We start from the raw sequence: 19,195 nt of genomic DNA on the forward strand, positions 1-19,195 counted from the left end.
CTAAACTCCTATACCCAGATCTATAAACTGACATGATTAAAAAAAAGGGGGGGGGGAATCCCTTTAAATTTTAATACTCGATTAGGTCATCATAATAGGAAAAATATTCCTGAATCCATAATAAAAAGTAATTTTGGTGGTATCAATTTAATAAAGCAATCAGGAAATAAGATAATAATACTTAAAATATCTCCTGGCACATGGTAAGTGTCTCATAAATATTTACTAGTAAGAGGTCTGGGGACAGGTATGGAAAACCAAGATGAACAATGAGGAAGAGAAAGAAGGGAAGATAGTACGGCATGCAGTGTTTTCTAGTCTTAGTTTCGACACTATTACACATTTAGTATCTTCCTCCTATATGTGAACCAAAAATACTATCATCATTGTATGAGATACATCTTCACTTAAAAAGTTATTATTTAGGAGAAATCTTATTATGAACTTTTGATAAGAAGTGAGAAAGACAAGTCTCTTTACACTCATTTTTATTAAACAAATAAGGCTGGTAGTGGAACTTTTTTTTATTTAATGCATAAACACATAAGTCCCTTTATTAGAGAAACTGTATGTACTGGTGAATATGGTCAATGGTCACATCTGGTTAATTCTTTAAAAATCAGAACCAATAATTAGAATAGATTCTATGCTTTCTTCATTACATTGTGAAGTGTCTTGTGTAGTCATATTCTATTGTTGGAATGACAGCTTGTACAAATTTCAAGAAAATCAGAAGATACCTAAAGGTCTTCAGCTAAGGAAAATAAAATTTATGTTGTTTTGAGCCCACACTGTAATTACATCCATTAAGCAATTAATTTCTCAGAAAAAATATATGACAAAATCTCACATTAAGTCTATTACAAAAATTCAATCATGCAAATTTGTATCTATTTAACATGAGGCTCTCTGTAACTTTTGAAACTGCCTGACCACCCATTCCAATATTTGAATTTGAAACTTGTTTCCATGTTTGCTAGAGTAATGTTAGAAAATGAGGCAGGATAAAAAGTATAAAAACACTGCAGTAAAAGAGACAAAAATTAATTATGAAAATCCTTCATAATGAACTGATTCTAGGTTAGTAGATTCTTGCCATAGAATATTCTATATTGGACTGTCTTTAATAAAATCCTGAAATTTTTTTTCTATGTCCCATTGCACTTGGAAACATTAAGAGTTTACTTAATTTTTATTGGGGGGAACCAATGACTCTATAAGTTATAAACAGAGAGTCTCCAAAGTTGCTACCTAGCCTCTGACATAGAGATGAATGTGTCAGTTACAAATAATAGGATTTCAGGAACAAGTCTGGTTTGGACTGGAACTCCTTGGTTTGCTTCAATATCAAATCAGTCCACTGTTCTTTGAGGGGTACACTTTATTAATGATGCCTAGGTTATATACAGCTAGAAGACAATGGTGACTCCTCAGTCTACACTTCTATTTCTAACACCAAGTAGCATGAACCACCAAGTCCAGTTTCAACCCATCAAACTAATTTAAGCTATTTGGTATATAAGTCATTGGCTTTGTTGGCTTTTTGTTGAGTCCATGCTATGAGTATATGCGTTTTAGGACCCAACAGTTTGGTTGGGCATTAACTTGAATTTAATCTTTTTGTCAACCCAAGAAAACTCAGCAGAACCACAGTAAGATACAAGAAAGGTGCTATTCTCTTGGGAAAAATGAATATACTATATTTTAAGAATATCTAAAGCACTTCATGAGCACATTAATTTTTAATTAATTTATTTGCTTAAATTAAATTATTTGCTTCAGGGAAACCTCAGACTGACACACTAACTTTATTTTTATTGGATGGGAAAATACATTTTTGACTAACATGTTAAGCTGAAAATACACTTATGAAAAAAAATATTCTAAGTAAGTAGGTTAACCTCTCTTGGTAGATTGAGCTACTGGTACACACAGGGACATGTTCTAATTAACCAAAGAATAACTAATAAATTAAAGACTCCCAAATGGACTTTCAGATATGAGAAGCTGTAACAATTTGTAGGTACAATGTCATTAGGTTACACTAAATTTCTCAAAAAGAAAACAAAAAATTTAAGTGCCATTTTGCTAACAATCATACACACGGGTAAGGATACATATGAACTCCAAGTTCTCCTCCTCCTTCTGCAACAGTCTCAATGATTTTCTTCATGACCTCAGCATGCCTAAAAGCAAAGAGTAAATGTTATTAGTATAGATCAATTAGGTCTAAATAAGAAAAGCACATTTTCGTTCATGAAACATCTAACTAATTACTGTTGGTGAGTTCATTTTTAACAAATAATTATCTTATAAGATATTCCTCCATCTACTCTCCAACAAGTCAGATTGTTAATGCAAACATCTTTATTGGGGGAAGAGTTAAGTTTAAAAAGCTATGGTAGCCTCAACAACCATAACAGTATTAATTAGGTTTCTGATAATGGTGACACAGAAGGGAAGCAAAAAACCAGAAAAGGGGAAATCATAACAGAGGATAAATGTGAAGCAATGGCTGTCTGTTCTGAGAAACAAAAAAGAATCAGAGCAAGCAAATTTAAAAAAGATACATAGTAACAGTTGGTCAAAAGAGCAAAGAAATATCTATAATCTTGTGATTTTGACTATTTAAATATTTAGCTGAGAATAAGCCAAAACTGAGAGGGTTCAAGAAAAGCTTATTCATCAGAGTTAAGAAGGTTATATTTATTTCTTTGTCCTAATGAGTGTTCTAAAATTTATCTGATTCTATTTAAAAATAATCTTTTGGCTTTATATGAAGAAAGGTATTTATATAAAGTTTTTGTCCTATCCACACATCTTTGTATGGCCAACTGGTATCTCTCCTGTACTCTAACAAAATTATTATCTGGATATATAAACTAAGAAAAAGGTAATGTATAAAATAAACAATCTTTCAAACGAATATATCCTATATGGCAGAGGTTTAAAACATAAGAGTAAATGTATTAGCCTAGAGGATCTGAAGGCACAGTCTGAGGCAGCCCATGGAATGGCTTCTAATGTCCTTTAAGTTTCATTTTATAGGCTTTCAGCTTTTTTTCATATTCATATCTTATTCTATAATATAGTCAATTATTTTATTTACATGTTTAATATAATTACTGGTTAAGTTATTTACCTTTTTTTCCTCAACTGAGTAAAAATTACACCAGAAACAAGACATGCTTCATTTTGATAAGCACCGTCCTAAGACCTCAAATTATAAGAGGAACCAACTGAATAACTCTCAAAAGTGAACATTTTTAGATTAGATAATTCAAAACAAACTAACAACTGCTGAATGACTTTTCATAGTTAGTAATGCTAATGTTCTTGATGCAAATAATCTCAAAAAGGATCAAAGTTTTCTATGGGTTATTAAAGTTTGCAAGTAAAGACATCACAGAAAATAAGAAGAAAATATCTACCAAAAAAAATTTTTTTTAACTATAAGGAGAAAAAAACTAAGTGTTTCATTTAATTGGTCAATGAAATATCAGTGTTTCCATTGAAAAATAGTGTTACCATAATTTTCCAATGAATTGTGAAAGTTACCTACTAGAAATAACTAAAGAACTTTGCATGTAACAGTTTTTCTTTTTTTAAGAAAAATTCTGAACAAATCGTGTATACTGGTTCAGCTTCACTAATTTGGTCCTGTGAAAACATAGTGATAGATAGGATAGAAAATCCCAACTTATAAAATGTACTTAGAGTTGATAAGGCTGAAGAGCTCTCAATTAAAGAATAATGGAGTGTAGAATCTCTTCATACATTTTTCCCCTCACTAACTGATAAGGAGATAAAATAGGTCACCTAGAAAAAGCACAAAGTTAACTTAATGTTTTACATTCATCAGAGATAAAACTATATCTAAAGGATGAGTATTTCTGAATCCAAAAAAAAAACAAGATCTTCCAAACCAATCTAAGAGAGAGAGAAAAAAAAAGGAATAAAGTCACAAATATCTATTCTATAACCAAACACCCAGAGGGAAAAAAAAATTCTTAATGTATTAAACTTAAAATAAATTGGTGAAGTTTTCCCCCTTTTTCTTATATATTTATCTAAACACAAGAACACTTATAAGATGAAAGAGAATCTTATTTGCTTATTAAGTAAATTTTTTGTTAGGGTACTATGTCTACATATTCCCAAGTCATAAACCCGTGAAATATATATATATATTTATGTCACACACAAAATATATGTATCTCTGCATATACAGACCTGCATGGGTGAACTGAACACATAGGAGGTGGTGGGAGATGAGGGTGATTTTCAATTGTCACTGTTTTCTTCACATGGTCTTGACTGATGTCTTCATACATGTGCTCAACTGTTAAAGGCTGCCGTTGCTGAAAGCATAAAAAATGCTTTGAAATTACAAATGAAAAACTTTTAACCTAAACCTCAGTATCCCACTTATCACTTACAATTTAGAATTCCAGACTATTTAGCATTATTTTGGGGAAAGTTTACAATTTATATATATAAAGGGAGTAAAGGGGAAGGAGTTGGCATATCCAGGCTATGTGACATAAGACACTACCTAATGCAGAAAAGATCCCACAAAAAGGCAGGTGAGTGGCTCTCACAACATTTTATTACTTTGTAACTCATCTCTCCTAGGCCTATTTTATCTTTTTTGTTTCCCATTTACGGTCATTAAGAATAACAGGTAAAACAAGTTGATCTTATTTCAATTATCCTTTTAATTCATTTAAGTAAATGAGTTTAAAAGATTTTAAGGGAAGAAAATAATGTGACACGATCCTTTTGTAAACGTGTAAACATCTAACATATGAAATCCCAAATAAAATTTAATAAAACATACCAAGATCAATTTCCTTCACATTTTGAAGGAGGTCAAGGAATGAATATGTAACATTTTTTTTTGTTTACCTCTTAGCATTACTGTTGTCACACTGAATAACTTATAGTTTTTCAAAATAAGAAAGAATCAAGTTCAATATTAATTATAAAATTGCATTACAAATAATTCCTAAAATTTAATAGACCACAATATATACCCATGGACTAGCGAAAAAGGAATTAAATCCAACAATTTAAAATATTTATATCAAAATGTACTTCTCTTTATTTTTACCTCGTCATATCCAAACAACCATAGTCGTGGTGTCTGGTAATATTTATCATAAGTGATGTAAAGATCATAAGTTCTGGTTTGCAAAATAGCATCTTCACCTCCAGCATCAGTTTTAGCTTTACAAGCTTCGACTATTTTCCTTGTGTCTAGGGTAGCCTGGCATATAATAATGGAGAAAAATGTACAACCATCAAATCAGTATGAATCAGTATTCTAGAAAATCTATTTTTTTCATTCTATGTCTTAATTTCCCAAAAGTAATGAACTTAAAACTCAAAGCTAAAATTTTATATTCAGGCTGGGCATGGTAGCTCAAGTCTATAAAACCAGTACTTCAGGAGGCCAAGACGAGAGGAATGCCAGAATTCAGGAGTTCAAGACCAGCCTGAGCAAATTGGTGAGACCTCGTCTCTACAATAAATCAAAAATTAGCTGGGCGTGGTAATGCGTGCCTGTAGTTCCAGCTACTTGGAAGGCTGAGGTGGAAGGATCACCTGAGCCCAGCAGGTCGAGGCTGTGGTGGCTGTGAGCATGCTACTGCATTTCAGCCTGGGTGACAGAACGAGACTCTAACTCAAAAAAAAAAAAAAAAAATTTTTATATTCTATAACCAATGTAAAAAAGTAAGAATTTCTTTGAAAGATCAATATATTATAAGAACACTAATCCCCAAATTCATTCATGAAAAATTAAATAAAACTCAATTTACAAACCTCATCTGTTTCCAACAATCCACTCTCTTCATATTCTGTTGTAAAAAGCAACAAAAGATTCATCATGTTCAAAAACATTTCCTAAACCAAATTATATATGACTTCAGAGTTATCATTAAAAAACTGGGGTTTTGCCTTTGTTTTTAACTGATAATACTGAATAGATATGAGAGAATTCTATACTTCCAAAGCAGCAGACACTTGACCTGAGGAAAGCCCAGGCAAAGCCAGTATGTTTAAGGCTTGGTCTGTTGACAATATCAATTGGCATAATGATACCGTAGAGTCCTCAGTGACTCCAGTGTATATAAAGTTATACATATAACTATATAAATATGTTCATTAAAGTCATCAGTGATCTCCTCTTTGTTGCATCCAGTAGGAAATTCCCAGTTTTCAGTTTAAGTGACCTTTCAGGAATTTCTGGCATGATTTAGTCCCTTCTCCGTGGAATACTTTCTTTCCCTGGCTTTTACAATATTGTATTTTCCTGGTTTTCCTCCCACTTCGCTGGCTGCTCCTTCAAATATCTTCTATGCTGGTTCCTCTTCACTGCCTCTACTTTAAAAAATAAAACAAAAAACCAAAGTACTGCAGTAATCAAGAGCTCAGTTCTTGGATCTTCCTCTTCTTTATCCACACTTAGCCTTGCAATGATTTCGTTCAGTCTCAATGGCCTTAAATGTTGGTGATTCTAAAATTTATTCCAACTGCACGTTTATGTCACGGCCCCATTGGCTAGTCAAATATCACATGTCTTAAACTGAGCTCCCAATTCCCTCTCCAAACTAACCACTCTTAATATTCTGCGACTCAATATCATTTTTCTAGATGCACAAGTCAAAAATCTTGGAGCTCCACTTGACTTCCCTGCCTTTTGCATCCCACATCCAATCCAGCAACAAATCCCTTTGGCCCTAAATCCAAAATAAGAGCAGAATTCCACCATTTCTCATCACTACCAATTTGATGAACCTAGCTTAGGCCACTATCATGACTTGCCTAGATTATCAAACTAGCCTCCTAGTGTCCTTTTCTCCCTTCAGTTTATTCTCAATATTGAATTCATGGTGATTCTGCTGAAATGTTAAATCACATCACTCCTCTACTTAGAAAACCCTCCAATGGCCTCTTGTCTCACTCTGAGTTAAAGACAGGACTCTACACTATCTGATGTGTAAAAAGAACCTGTGACAAGTCCCTGGTTATCTCTCTGACTCCTTCCTTATTACTCTCTCTTCACTCTTCTCTAGACGGTGGGAATCTCTTTGCAGTATTTTACACAAGCCACATGTTACCACCACCTCAAGGCCTTTACACTCCTCTCCCAGATATCCAAAGAGCTCGTTAACTCACTTCCAGGATTTACTCAAATGGTATAACTCTCAATGAGGTTTTTCTTGACCAACTTATTTAAAGATTGCAACTCTCTTTCCCAATCCCCTTCTTTCCTTTGCTTTTCTCCCTAACACTTATAACCAACTAACACAGTATATATTTGGCTTATACATTTTTTGATTGTCTCCCCTAATTAGACTATAAGTTTCATGAGATTGTGACTACTGCTTTATCTCCAGCACCAAGAACTCACTACCTGATACATAGATACTATACTGCTCAATAAATATTTATTGAACAAATGAATGAAAATTGTATTTTCTATTAGACACCAACACTATTTTTTAGCAAAATGTCATATATAGCAATTTTTTCTTTACTATATCCAAGGGGGCGGGTCAATAGCTGACTATAGACATTGCACAACTGCTACACTCAGCAAAGAAACCTATTGGAGGAGAGAGACACTGAGGGTTGGCCTGAAAAGCCAAAGTGAGGTTTACCGGACAGTTATCTGAGGATGCAGAGGATGAACACCTCCAAGCCCTAGTCACCACAAGATTGGGAGCGCTCTTGGAGAAGGAAGGGGTGAGTAAAAGGAATGGCTTGTTTTTTACACTCAGACAAGCCTCTGTAGTTCCAGTCAAGAGAGAAACAGCCCAGACTCTCCCCCCATAGCCTTTTTCCACCACCTGGGCACAGAAAAGTTATCCTGGAATTGGAACAAAGACACTGGGGCCATGTGGAGCCCAGGGAACCCCAGTTCCTTGTGAGCCCTGGCATCAATAGCTGCCAAGCACTCCCAAGGAGAGACTTCTTGGGAAACATCCCATGCGGGTGGTCTGCACCATGGACCCTTGCCTCCCCCCTCCCTCTCCAGCCCCTAGCAGGGGCAACATGCCCACTTTGGGGACATTTCTTCCATAGTGTCAGCATCTGTTGTGGCCCCAGATCAAGACTGCAGATGAGGCTTGCCCTCGGAGCCACTATCACTGTGACAGCTCCTCCCACAGCAGGGTAGGAACTAAGAGTAGGTGCACCCCTGTGCAACTTGGTGGCAGTGGCCTTTCCCACCTGTGGTCCGAGAGAGAAATGCCCATTTTCCACCAACAAAGCAGCTGCTTCCCTTCTAACGCAGTGTGAAGGGGACACAGCTACTCCATGCTCCCAAGAACACCTATGTGAAGTAGAGCCATGGGGTCACTCCTAGACACTTGTCAATCCTGCTGATGAGATGCCTGAGCAGTGGAGGGGGCCAGTGGCACTCCTAAACTAGGGCCCCTGGTGCCTGCACCAGAGGGAGGAGAAAGTCTGAACTGGAGGAAAAAACTTGCCCCAACCCCACCCGACTGCACTGGTGAAACAGTGCTAGAAAGATTCCTCCAGTTCACCACCCTTCCTGTCACCTCTGCCCCTCTCACACACAGGTGGAGATCAGTAAAAAAAAAAACAAAAAAAAAACCACACACACACACAAACTGCCAATACAATATTAGCAACTTTAATGAAAAAATAACAAAACAAAAACTAAAAAGAAAAGAGTCTGTTCTCATAGATAAGGAAGAACCAGCAAAAAAAAACACCAGCAAATCCCAAAGCTTTAATGAGTCAATAGCCACAAAGTCTCAATGAGTTGATATCCAGATCCCAAGCAAAGGAACCCACCTGGAATGACTTCCCTCTGATAGCAAACACAGAATTCAGACTGTGGATGGCAAAGCCATGATATCCATGAGAAAGCAGACACTTGAATCATCCAGTCCATGAAAACAGTACAAGTGAAAGCTAACCTGCCCATTCTAAGAAATAACCAAACCGAGCTTCTTGGAAATGAAGAACTCTCTCCTGGAATTTCAAAACACAACAGCAAGCTTTAACAGCAGAATCAATCAAGCACAGGAAAAAACTCTTAGAGCTCGAGGATCAAACTACTGAACTAACCCAGTCTGATAAAAAAATAAAAAGGGAGAAAAGACTCAGGAAAAATGAGCAAAACCTAGGAGAGAGATCTGGGATTATGTAAAGAGACCAAATCTATAGTTCTCAGGCATCCCCGAGAAAGAAGAAAAAACTGAACACACGGGAACAAGCCTTCTAAAACGTCATCCAAGAAAATGTCCCCTATCTGACTAAACAGAGAGCCATGTAGATGCAAGAGATTCACAGAATTCCTGTAAGGTTCTGAATTAGAATACTCTCCCCAAGGCATATAATAATCCAACTCACCAAAATGAACATGAAAGAAAAAAAATCCTAAAGGCAGCTATACAGAAGGAACAGACCATCTACCAGGGAAGATCCATCAGAATTGCAGCAGAACTCTAGGCAGAAACCTTACAAGCCAGAAGGGTTTGGGGTCCAATTCTTAAACAAAAGCTTTTCCAGCCAAGAATTTTCTACCTCACCAAGCTAAGTTTCATTAATGAAGAAGAATCAAAATCTTTCCCAGACATTCAATCCCTAAGAGAATATGCCACCTCCAGACCAGCCCTTCAGGAGATGCTTTAAAAAGTTCTAAGAACAAAAATGATAGAATGGTTCACCCATTGCAAAAGCATAAGTAAACACAAAGTTTACAGACCATACAAATCAACCACAAAGCCTAGAACACAAAGCAGGCATTTTATAGCAATATGACAGGAGAAAATCCCCATATATCAATAATTAGTTTAAATGTGAATGGATTGAACAAGCCACTCAAAAAGGCAATGAGTGAAAAAGTGGAAAAAGAAGTATAATCCATCTTTCTGTTGCCTTCAGGAAACCCACTGCACTAAAAATGACACCCACAGGCTCAAGGTTAAAGGGTTGGAGAAAGATCTCCCAGGCAAATGGAAAACAAAAAAAGAGCCAGAGTAGCTATTCTTATATCAGACAAAACTAACTTTAAACCAAAAGAAGTCAAAAAGGATACTAAAGAACACTATAATGAAAATAAGCTCAATTCACCAGCAAGAAATATTCACTTTGAATGTATATATATCCAAACACAGAAACATCCAGATTTAGAAAACAATTGCTAATTAAACTAAGAGAGGACACAGAAAGCCATACAATTACAGTCAGAGACTTTAATACCACACTAACAGCCTTAAACAGATCATCAAGGCAAAAAAACTAACAAAGAAATTGGAAACTTAACTCGACACTCAACCAATTAGATCTGACATCTAAATCACAGATTATATAATTCTTGTCAGCAAATGGAACATACTCCATGCTCATACATAAATCAAGTGTAAACAAATTTCAAAAGGTCAAAATCACACCAGTATCTTCTCAGACCAGAGAAGAATAAAAATAATCATCACCACCAACAGGAACCCTGCACAAACACACACATACATGGAAATTAAACAAAATGCTTCTGAATAACTTTTGGGTTAATACAGAAATAAAAAGACTCCTAAAAAAATAAAAATAAAAAAAAAAAAAACATACCCAAACCTCTGGGATACCATGAAGGTGGTGCTGAGAGGAAATTTTATAGCATTGCATGCAAATATCAAGAAAATAGATCTCCAGAAAACAGTCCAACGTTGTACCTAAGGGAGCTGCAAAGACAAGAGTAATTCAATCCCCAAATCAGTAGAACAATGAAAATTATCAAAATAAAATCACACCTAAATGAACTAGAGACCAAAAAAATTATATAAAGGACCCATGAGATAAAAAGCTGGGACTTTGAAAGGACAGATAAAATTGACAGATCTCTAGTCAGATTAACCCTTTGTACTTGATGACATCTTGCAGATCACCTACCACCAACTTGACCATACTTTTTTACAAAACAGTGAAAAACGAATCACTTCATATTAAATAGTATAGCATTGGAATCAATTTTTTTTTAATTGTAACAATATTTGACTTCTAATGGAATTTTGAACATTGAGAAACTTTATAACAAAAAAAATTTTTGCTGGGCTCAGTGGCTCAGCTTGTAATCCCACCACTTTGGGAAGCTGAGGTGAGTGGACTGCCTGAGCCCACAGGTTCGAGAACAGCCTGGGCAACTTGGCAAGACCTCGTCTCTGCAATAAATAAAAAACTAGCTGGGCATGGTAGTGCGCAGCTGTAGTTCCAGCTACTTGGAAAGCTGAGGCGGAAGGATCGCCAGAGCCCAGCAGGTTGACACTTGGGTAGCCTGAGTGTGCCACTGCACTCCAGCCTGGGCGACAGAGTGAGACTCTGACTCAAAAAAAAAAAAAAACACCAAAATTTTACACCTTATATTTTTCTAAATATAGTAATGTGTGAAACAGTCACCAACATGCATTGCAGGTTCATTGATACTTGCTGCGCAACAGTAATTTTTTTGACATCTTCTACCTGGTGTTTTCCTATTCCAGCAGACAATGCAGTATCATTTTTTTTCTCCCACATTAATAATATGTAGTTTATTGTCCCGTTTGTTGTTCAAAGACCATGTGGAAGGATGCACTTGTGATTCCTGAAAATCACTTCTTAACTGATTGATCAGAAGTTTGACAAATTTCAAATGGGACATAGGTTTCTCATTGTTTCTGAATGAAAAATTTCAAGGAAAAATACATTTTAAAAAAATCTGCACTTGCATAAGTTTGTCCTGTATAATCACCAGAAATCTATTTATGTCACCTGAGAAGGGACATCTGTGTGGTTTGCTAAATTTACGATGTCCCCTAAGAGGGGATATCTGAGCACAAAGGGTTAAAAAAGAAAGAGAAAAAAAAATTGAATAAACAATTAGAAACGAAAAGAGCAATGTTACAACTAACCCTGAAGAAATATAAAAGATTATCAGAGATTACTATGAACAACTGTATTCAAGTAAACTAGAAAATCTACAAAAAACGGAGAAATTCCTGGAAACACACATCTCCCAAGATTGAAACAAGAAGAAACTGAAACCCTATACAGACCAATACCATTCAAATAATTGATTCAGTAATAAGAAACTTCTCTGACAACAAAACCCTGGGTCAGATGATTTCTCAGCTGAATTCTACAAGAGGTACAAGAAAGAGCTGACACCAATCCTATTGAAAGTATTCCAAGCAATTGAGAAGGAAGGCATTCTCCCTAGCTCATTCTATGAAGCCAGTATCATCTTGATACCCAAAAATGGCAAAGACATAACAAGAAAAGAAAACTTAGGTCAATTTCCCTGATGAATATATTTGCCAAAATTCTCAACAAGATTCTAGCAAACCATATCCAATGTCACATTACAAGGATCATCCATCATGGTCAGGTGGGCTTCATTCCCAGAATGCAAGGCTGGTTCAACACATGCAAATCAATGAAAGTAATCCATCACATAAACAAGTGTAAAACCAGAAACCACATGATTATCTCAATACACAGAAAAAAAGCACTTGATAAAATCCAATATCCAATGATGAAAACTCTCAAACACCTAGACACTGTAGGAATAGTCCTCAAAATAATATATGTGTCACTTATGACAAACCTGCGGCCAGCATCATACTTAATGGGCAGAAATTGGAAACATTCCACTTAAGAATTAGAACAAGACAAGGATGTTCACTTTCACCCCTCATATTGAACTAGTCCTAGTCAGATCACACACGAGAAAGAAATCAGAGGTATTCAGTTAGGAAAAGAGAAAGTTAAATTATCGATTTTGCAAATGGTATGATCCTATGCCTAGAAAACTCTAGAGAGTCTGTCAAAAACCTCCTTACACTGATAAATGGCTTTGATAAAGTCTCAGAAGACAAAATCAATGTGCAAAAATCAGTGCATCTCTATACACCAACAAGCAGGATAACACCAAATCAAAAACACAATCCATTCACACTAGTCACAAAAGAAAAAAAAAATCCTCAGTATCCATCTAACAAAAGAGATGAAAGATCTTTAAAACAAGAACTACAAAACACTGCTCAAAAAAATCAAAGACAACACAAACAAATGGAAGCACATCCCAAGCTCATGGATTAGAAGAATATCATCAAGATGTCCATTCTACCCAAAGCAATCTGCAGATTCAATGCAATCTCTATCCAACTACCAGCAACATTTTTTCAAAAACCTAGAAAAGACAGTACTGAAATTCATATGGAAGCAAAAAAAGAGCCTGAATAGCTAAAGCAATCCTCAGCAAAAAGAACAAAGCTAGTGGTATCACACTCCGAGACTTCAAACTTTATTACAAGGCTACAGTAACCAAAATAACATGGTACTGGCATAAAAGTAGACACAGAGACCAATGGAACAGGATGAAGAACCCAGAAATAAAACCACAGATGTTCAACCAACTCATTTTTGACAAAGCTGACAGAAACAAATACTGAAGAAAGGAAACCCTATTTAGCAAATGGTGCTTGGAAAACTGGCTAACCACATGCAGAATGAAATTGGAACCCTACCTATCACCATATACAAAAATTAACTCAAAATGGATCAAAGACTTAAATGTGAAATCTCAAACTGTAAGAATATTAGACGAAAACTCAGGGAACGTCTTCCTAGACACTGACTTAGGCAATGAACTTATGGCCAGGTTCTGAAAGTATACCCAGAGGAACATAAATCACTCTACATAAGTCACCTGCATGAGTATGTTTACTATAGCACTATTCACAATAGCAAAACCATGGAACCATCCCAGATGCCCATCGAAAGTGAACTGGATAAAGAAAATGTGGTACATATGTACTATAGAATATGACACAACCATAAAAAAGAATAAAATCATGTCCTTTGCAGCAACGTGGATGCAGCTGGAATCATCATTCTATGTGAATTAGAATAGAAACAAAAACTGATTACTGTATGTTCCCACTCAGAAACATGCACTAAGCACTGGACACACGGGCACAAACAACAGATGCTGGGTGCTGAAAAAAGAAGAAGGGAGGAATTTGGGATAAGGGATACACAACCCTCACTGAGTATCATGTCCACTACTGGGGAGGGAGAGGGCTCACTAGAAGCCCAAACCTTGCCTTCACATAATATAGTTATGTAGCAAATCCTCATATGTACCCCAAGACTCTAAAATTTAAAAAGTATAAAAATAATATCCAAACAAAGTGCAATAAACATAGTAAAAGGCTGTCAGATATTTAAGGCAGGCCCACAGCTTGTACTCTGAAAACAGTGATTTACTCATAGGGTTCTATGCCATCCCCATATCCCAGTTTGGTCAACTGTATACCATTTAGAGACAGATGAAAGTCAGAAACAATATTCTTGCAAGAAAGTGATGAGTTCAGTTTCTGACAACTGTGAGGGATCCAAGTGGAAATTAAACTGAACAAGCAAATCTGAAGTTGAGAAAATCTAGGTTGGAGGTTTAGATATGGAAATCTCAAGTATAGCGATGGCATGTGAGGTTGCTGTAAGCAATTTTGGCTCAAGTAACTAATTTAGATTTCCTCAAGGAATAGTTTACCATAAAAATAAGGACAAGAATCTCACCAAAATTAGGAACAGATATGCAGCTAGGTTTCATGAGGACTTTGAAGTAATCAGGGAAACAAAACTTAGAAGAGTCAAGGTAGAAGGAAGAAGAAAACCCAATGTGATAGAAACCAAGGGAGGAAAAAAAGAGGAAAATGTAGTTAACAGAATCAAATACTACAGAAAATGTAAGTATATTAAAGATAAATGGATTTAACAAAGAGGTCACCCTTGTGATAGCAATTTCTCCATCTACTTTTAAATATTTGAGGTTTCATACATATTAAAAACATTAGCAGGCTAATAAAATATAAAACTTTGAATAATCTTATATTCACAGGCCCATATTACTCTATTCTATGAGCATAATGAATTTCTATCTCTTGTAACAATGCTTCTCAACTGGCAACCCTAGGAGGGTATTTCAGAAACTTAGGAAACTGTGAGGGGATTCTGTATAATTCAAAAGTCCCCATTAAGTATTACTATCTCAGGGTTTTAATAGAAAGATACTATCAAAAAAGGGGGGGGAGTACATAATGTGTGAGCAAATTTTGTTGTGCTCATTTTCACAAAATTATTATTTTGAAAATCTTAAGTCAATATAATATAGTAAGTCAATAAATCGATTAGGTTAAAATTAGCATCTTACAGCTACCCAATATTAATGATTTACAACTAATATTCATCCTAGTAGAAATAATACTGCCCAAGACTATGTTCTAGGTTAAAATACAAAAATCTAAGATCAGGGTAAGTTTTCCACTGATTAAGTTTACACACTAAACAAAATCCTCCCTAGACTGCTAAATGTTTTAAAACTCAATGAAGTATAATTCTTACTACATACGAATAACAAATATTTCAAAGTTAATATTCTAGTGAAATTAAAGAAAATCCAGAACACAAATACCTTCCATATCTGCAGCTTCTCCCTCATCTTCCTCTTCTTCCTCTTCACATAGTGCTGTGCAATCTTGAAGTTTTATGCTGTCCTTTGAAATTAATTATATTTAAAATCATTTAAGTATGTTCATTAGTTCAAATATTACCCACACATGTGCTAGCATAGTGGTAACCACTGTGAAAATAAAAGTGACAAGGCAGTTCGTATACTCAAGAAACTCAAACTCCAGTGGAGATGAAAAACCTATATATCAATCATTAAAAGTAATATGCTGAGTGCTGTTACTGAAAAAGACCAATATATAATTGCCAGTTGTGCTCCCAATAAAACAGTATTTTTTATTAACCAATTCATTAGCATTAGAAAGTAAGTTCAAAGTTAACTTGTACATTTAAACTTTAAAGAAGAAAAAAGTATACATATTTACAAGCCACAATACAATTATAAGCTAACATATCCTAGCTGAATTAAGTATGTTATCAGACTTTAGAGTTATTATAACATGTAAGATTTCAGTTCAATTTCTTAACTATATTAGCTCTACAATGAAAGAATAATGGTAACCAATGGCAGGTCTAATATAGATACCATTTTTACAAAATTAACATTTTTAAAAACCTTAAGTCAATGTAATATTGAACTTATAGTGAATAAATTGAACATCTAGTTTCACCTAGGATACAATTTACTTATGGATAGTTTCATTTACCTCTAGAAACTTAAGTCATATGCATCATTATGATACCCAAAATGTGACATGGAGAAGAATGCCAGTGTCTGAGTAATTATTAGATGAGCTAATAATATCTAACAAGCTAATCATTAAGGAAAATTTAAATCATGTTGATGATATTCATACTTGATATAATAGAATACAACAAAAATCCAGAACCAGCTTAGGTCTGGATGGCAAGTATTCTAAGTACTTAAGTTATAAAAATAAATAAATTATTTACTAAGTAGGAAATGACAGGAAAGATACACTCTACTTGCAAATTATTCTAAGTAGTCATACATTAGTAAGACATAAGGATGCTATGTGGCATACCAAGTACCATATTAATCATTCATGCATTTATTAAAAATTGAATTACCATATACCCATCCCAAAAACCTGTTATTCATATTACTCTGGTATATATCATGCAGAAAGTCGGAAATATATAAACTAATGTCCAGAGTAAATAAGAAGATATTCTGAAGCAGCAAAGCCATTTGAGTGATTTATCCTTGGTTACTCAAATGCTCCAAAAAGTCAAATTTCAAAAGGATGAATTCTCAGGTAAATGAACTAAATCTTAATCCTTAATAAGCATAAAATTTTATATTAAAAAAATATAAAACTTGCTTTAGTTTCTAACACTTTCTGTTAAGACCATTACAAATCTCAAAAGATTCAAATGACAAAAACACAGATAGTATCTTTACTTAGTAACTATTGTAGCAAATGTTTCATAAGAATAGTAGGGTCCCGGCACGGTGGCTCAAGCCTGTAATCCCAGCACTTTGGGAGGCTGAGGTGAGAAGACTGCCTGAGCCCAAGGGGTTCGAGACCAGCCTAGGCAATTTCATGAGACTTCATCTCTACAATATATTAAAAAATTAGCTGGGCATGGTAGCACACCCCTTAGTTCCAGCTACTTGGAAGGCTAAAGTGTTAGGATCACCAGAGCCCAGCAGGTAGACGTTGGGGTGGCCATGAGCATGCCACTGTACTCCAGCCTGGGTGACAGAGTGAGACTCCAACTCAAAAAAAAAAGAATAGTAGGAATGCAATTATTCCATCCAAATAGTCTATTCTTTAAGTGACTTGACTGTTAAAAAATAGTTAACAAAAGGGTGAAATCATTTTGTATTATTTTTCATAACATTTCAAACAACCACAGGTAAATAAAAATATGAAGGTAACTACAATGTAACTGAGAAATAAAAAGTTAATATACCTCCAACAGTCTAACATAACAGAAAATTTTCAAGTAGAAAAATTCTGCCCAATTATATATTTTACCCTCCCCCCAAATAAATCATACACTAAAACTTAACTGAATTAGCTTTTTTTTTTTGGAGTCAGGGTCTCACTCTCACCCAGGCTGGAGTGCAGTGGCATGATCATGGCTCACTGCAGCCTCGACCTCCTGGGCTCAGGCAATACTTCTACTTCAGCCTTCTCCAGTTGCTGGGACTTACAAGTGTGTGCCACCAGAACTAGGTTTTTTGTGGTTTTTTGTTTTTTTTTTTTTTAAGAGATGAGATCTCGTTATGTTGCCTACACTGTTCTCAAACTCCGGGGCTCAAGCAATCCTTCCACTATGGCTTCCCAAAGTGCTGGGATTACAGACATGAATGAACCACCTGGCCTGATTTAGCTTACAATCATTCAAAATATCACGAATGTGAATCATGCTAAGCTAAAGTTTACATTTAAATTTTCAAAACCAGTAATTTAAGAAAATACAGAGATGATTAAGCTGTTTATGACAATATTTAAACTGCAATATTTAAATATTAGTACATAACTAGCATCTACTGATTTGTAAGTAGATAACTCCCCAACAAATATTCCATTTATACAAATTACTAAATATACTTAAAAACAAAAAGTTATCTCTTAACCTAGCCTAGAAAGTTTCCCAATTAGTGCAAATTAATAGTTTGTACAAGTAACAATTTCAAAAGTGTTTTTCTTAACCATACTACAAACTAAGGAAAATAAGAGAAGCATTAGGAACCAGTATTGTTTTAGTATGTTGATGTAAAAAAAAAAAAAATGAGAAGGGAAAAAGACAGCTGAAATTTAAAAGAGCTTCATAATAAATAATCAGAGTTTGTATAAGAAAAATATGATTAATATTAAAACATATATATGTTGGCAAATAACTAGGTCATTAAGTTTAAAAATATAGCTAATTAACCAGTACCTTGCTTTCCAGTGTAATCTCCTTAACTGTTTCAGTTATTCCTGCAATACCTATTTAAAATTCAGCAGAAAAGAGTAAGTAACATTAGACTTTAAACATTCCATTTACTTATTGAAGCAATATAAAAACACTTAAAATTCCCTAAATTCTCTAAAATGAGGCAAATATTACTAGCATCTCTACAAACAAACAAGAACAAATAATCCAAAAGGCATCTCCTTAAATTAAAAAAATGTTTTAACATAAATTATACTATTCTATCATTTACTATTCCGCATTGACTTTCCTTGAGTCTCTATCATAATACTTTCTAAGAAAGTGGATAGATGAACAAACTACAGCATTCATACTTATATTTTAATTGAACTTGCATCAAAATTTTCTCAAAAAGGTATTGTTTACCTTAATACAAACTGAATATCCTTTATCCAAAATGCTTGCGACCAGAAGTATTTTGGATTTTTTCAGATTTTTTAATATATGCATACATATTTACTGGTCAAGCATCCCTAATATGAAAATCTAAATGCTCCAAAGAGCATTTTCTTTGAGCATCATATTCATGCTCCAAAAGTTCTGGATTTCAGAATTTTGGACTAGAGATACTCAACCTGTATGCTATTTGCTTCAGAAATCCAGGACATCCAAAGGTAGTAATATCACATCACATTTATATGACACTTTCTACTAAGTGTTTTTTAAATGCTTACAAACACTCTCCTGTGAGGCGGTTAGTAACAATGTCTCCTTATGAAGAAATGAAGGGTCAGAGAGGAAAAATGACTGACTTGAGTCT

General features: G+C 34.8%; 1 protein-coding gene across 1 annotated transcript in view; it reads right to left on the minus strand.

Moving 5' to 3' along the window:
* Positions 1-471: 471 nt before the first annotated feature.
* Positions 472-19,195, minus strand: part of ATG3 (autophagy related 3) — a 37,648-nt gene continuing 18,924 nt past the window's right edge. Inside the window, exons 6-12 of the mRNA XM_008073289.1 lie at positions 18,400-18,449; positions 15,488-15,569; positions 5,827-5,861; positions 5,114-5,269; positions 4,234-4,361; positions 2,118-2,186; positions 472-740 (exon numbers count right to left, since the gene is read on the minus strand). Of these exons, the coding sequence (XP_008071480.1) occupies positions 659-740; positions 2,118-2,186; positions 4,234-4,361; positions 5,114-5,269; positions 5,827-5,861; positions 15,488-15,569; positions 18,400-18,449 (602 nt within the window). The 3' untranslated portion in view covers positions 472-658. The remainder of the gene's footprint in view (positions 741-2,117; positions 2,187-4,233; positions 4,362-5,113; positions 5,270-5,826; positions 5,862-15,487; positions 15,570-18,399; positions 18,450-19,195) is intronic.

The sequence above is a fragment of the Carlito syrichta genome, unplaced genomic scaffold (assembly GCF_000164805.1).
Source record: "Carlito syrichta isolate Samal-C Ts95f unplaced genomic scaffold, Tarsius_syrichta-2.0.1 Scaffold315804, whole genome shotgun sequence".
In the NCBI taxonomy this organism is placed as follows: Eukaryota; Metazoa; Chordata; class Mammalia; order Primates; family Tarsiidae; genus Carlito; species Carlito syrichta.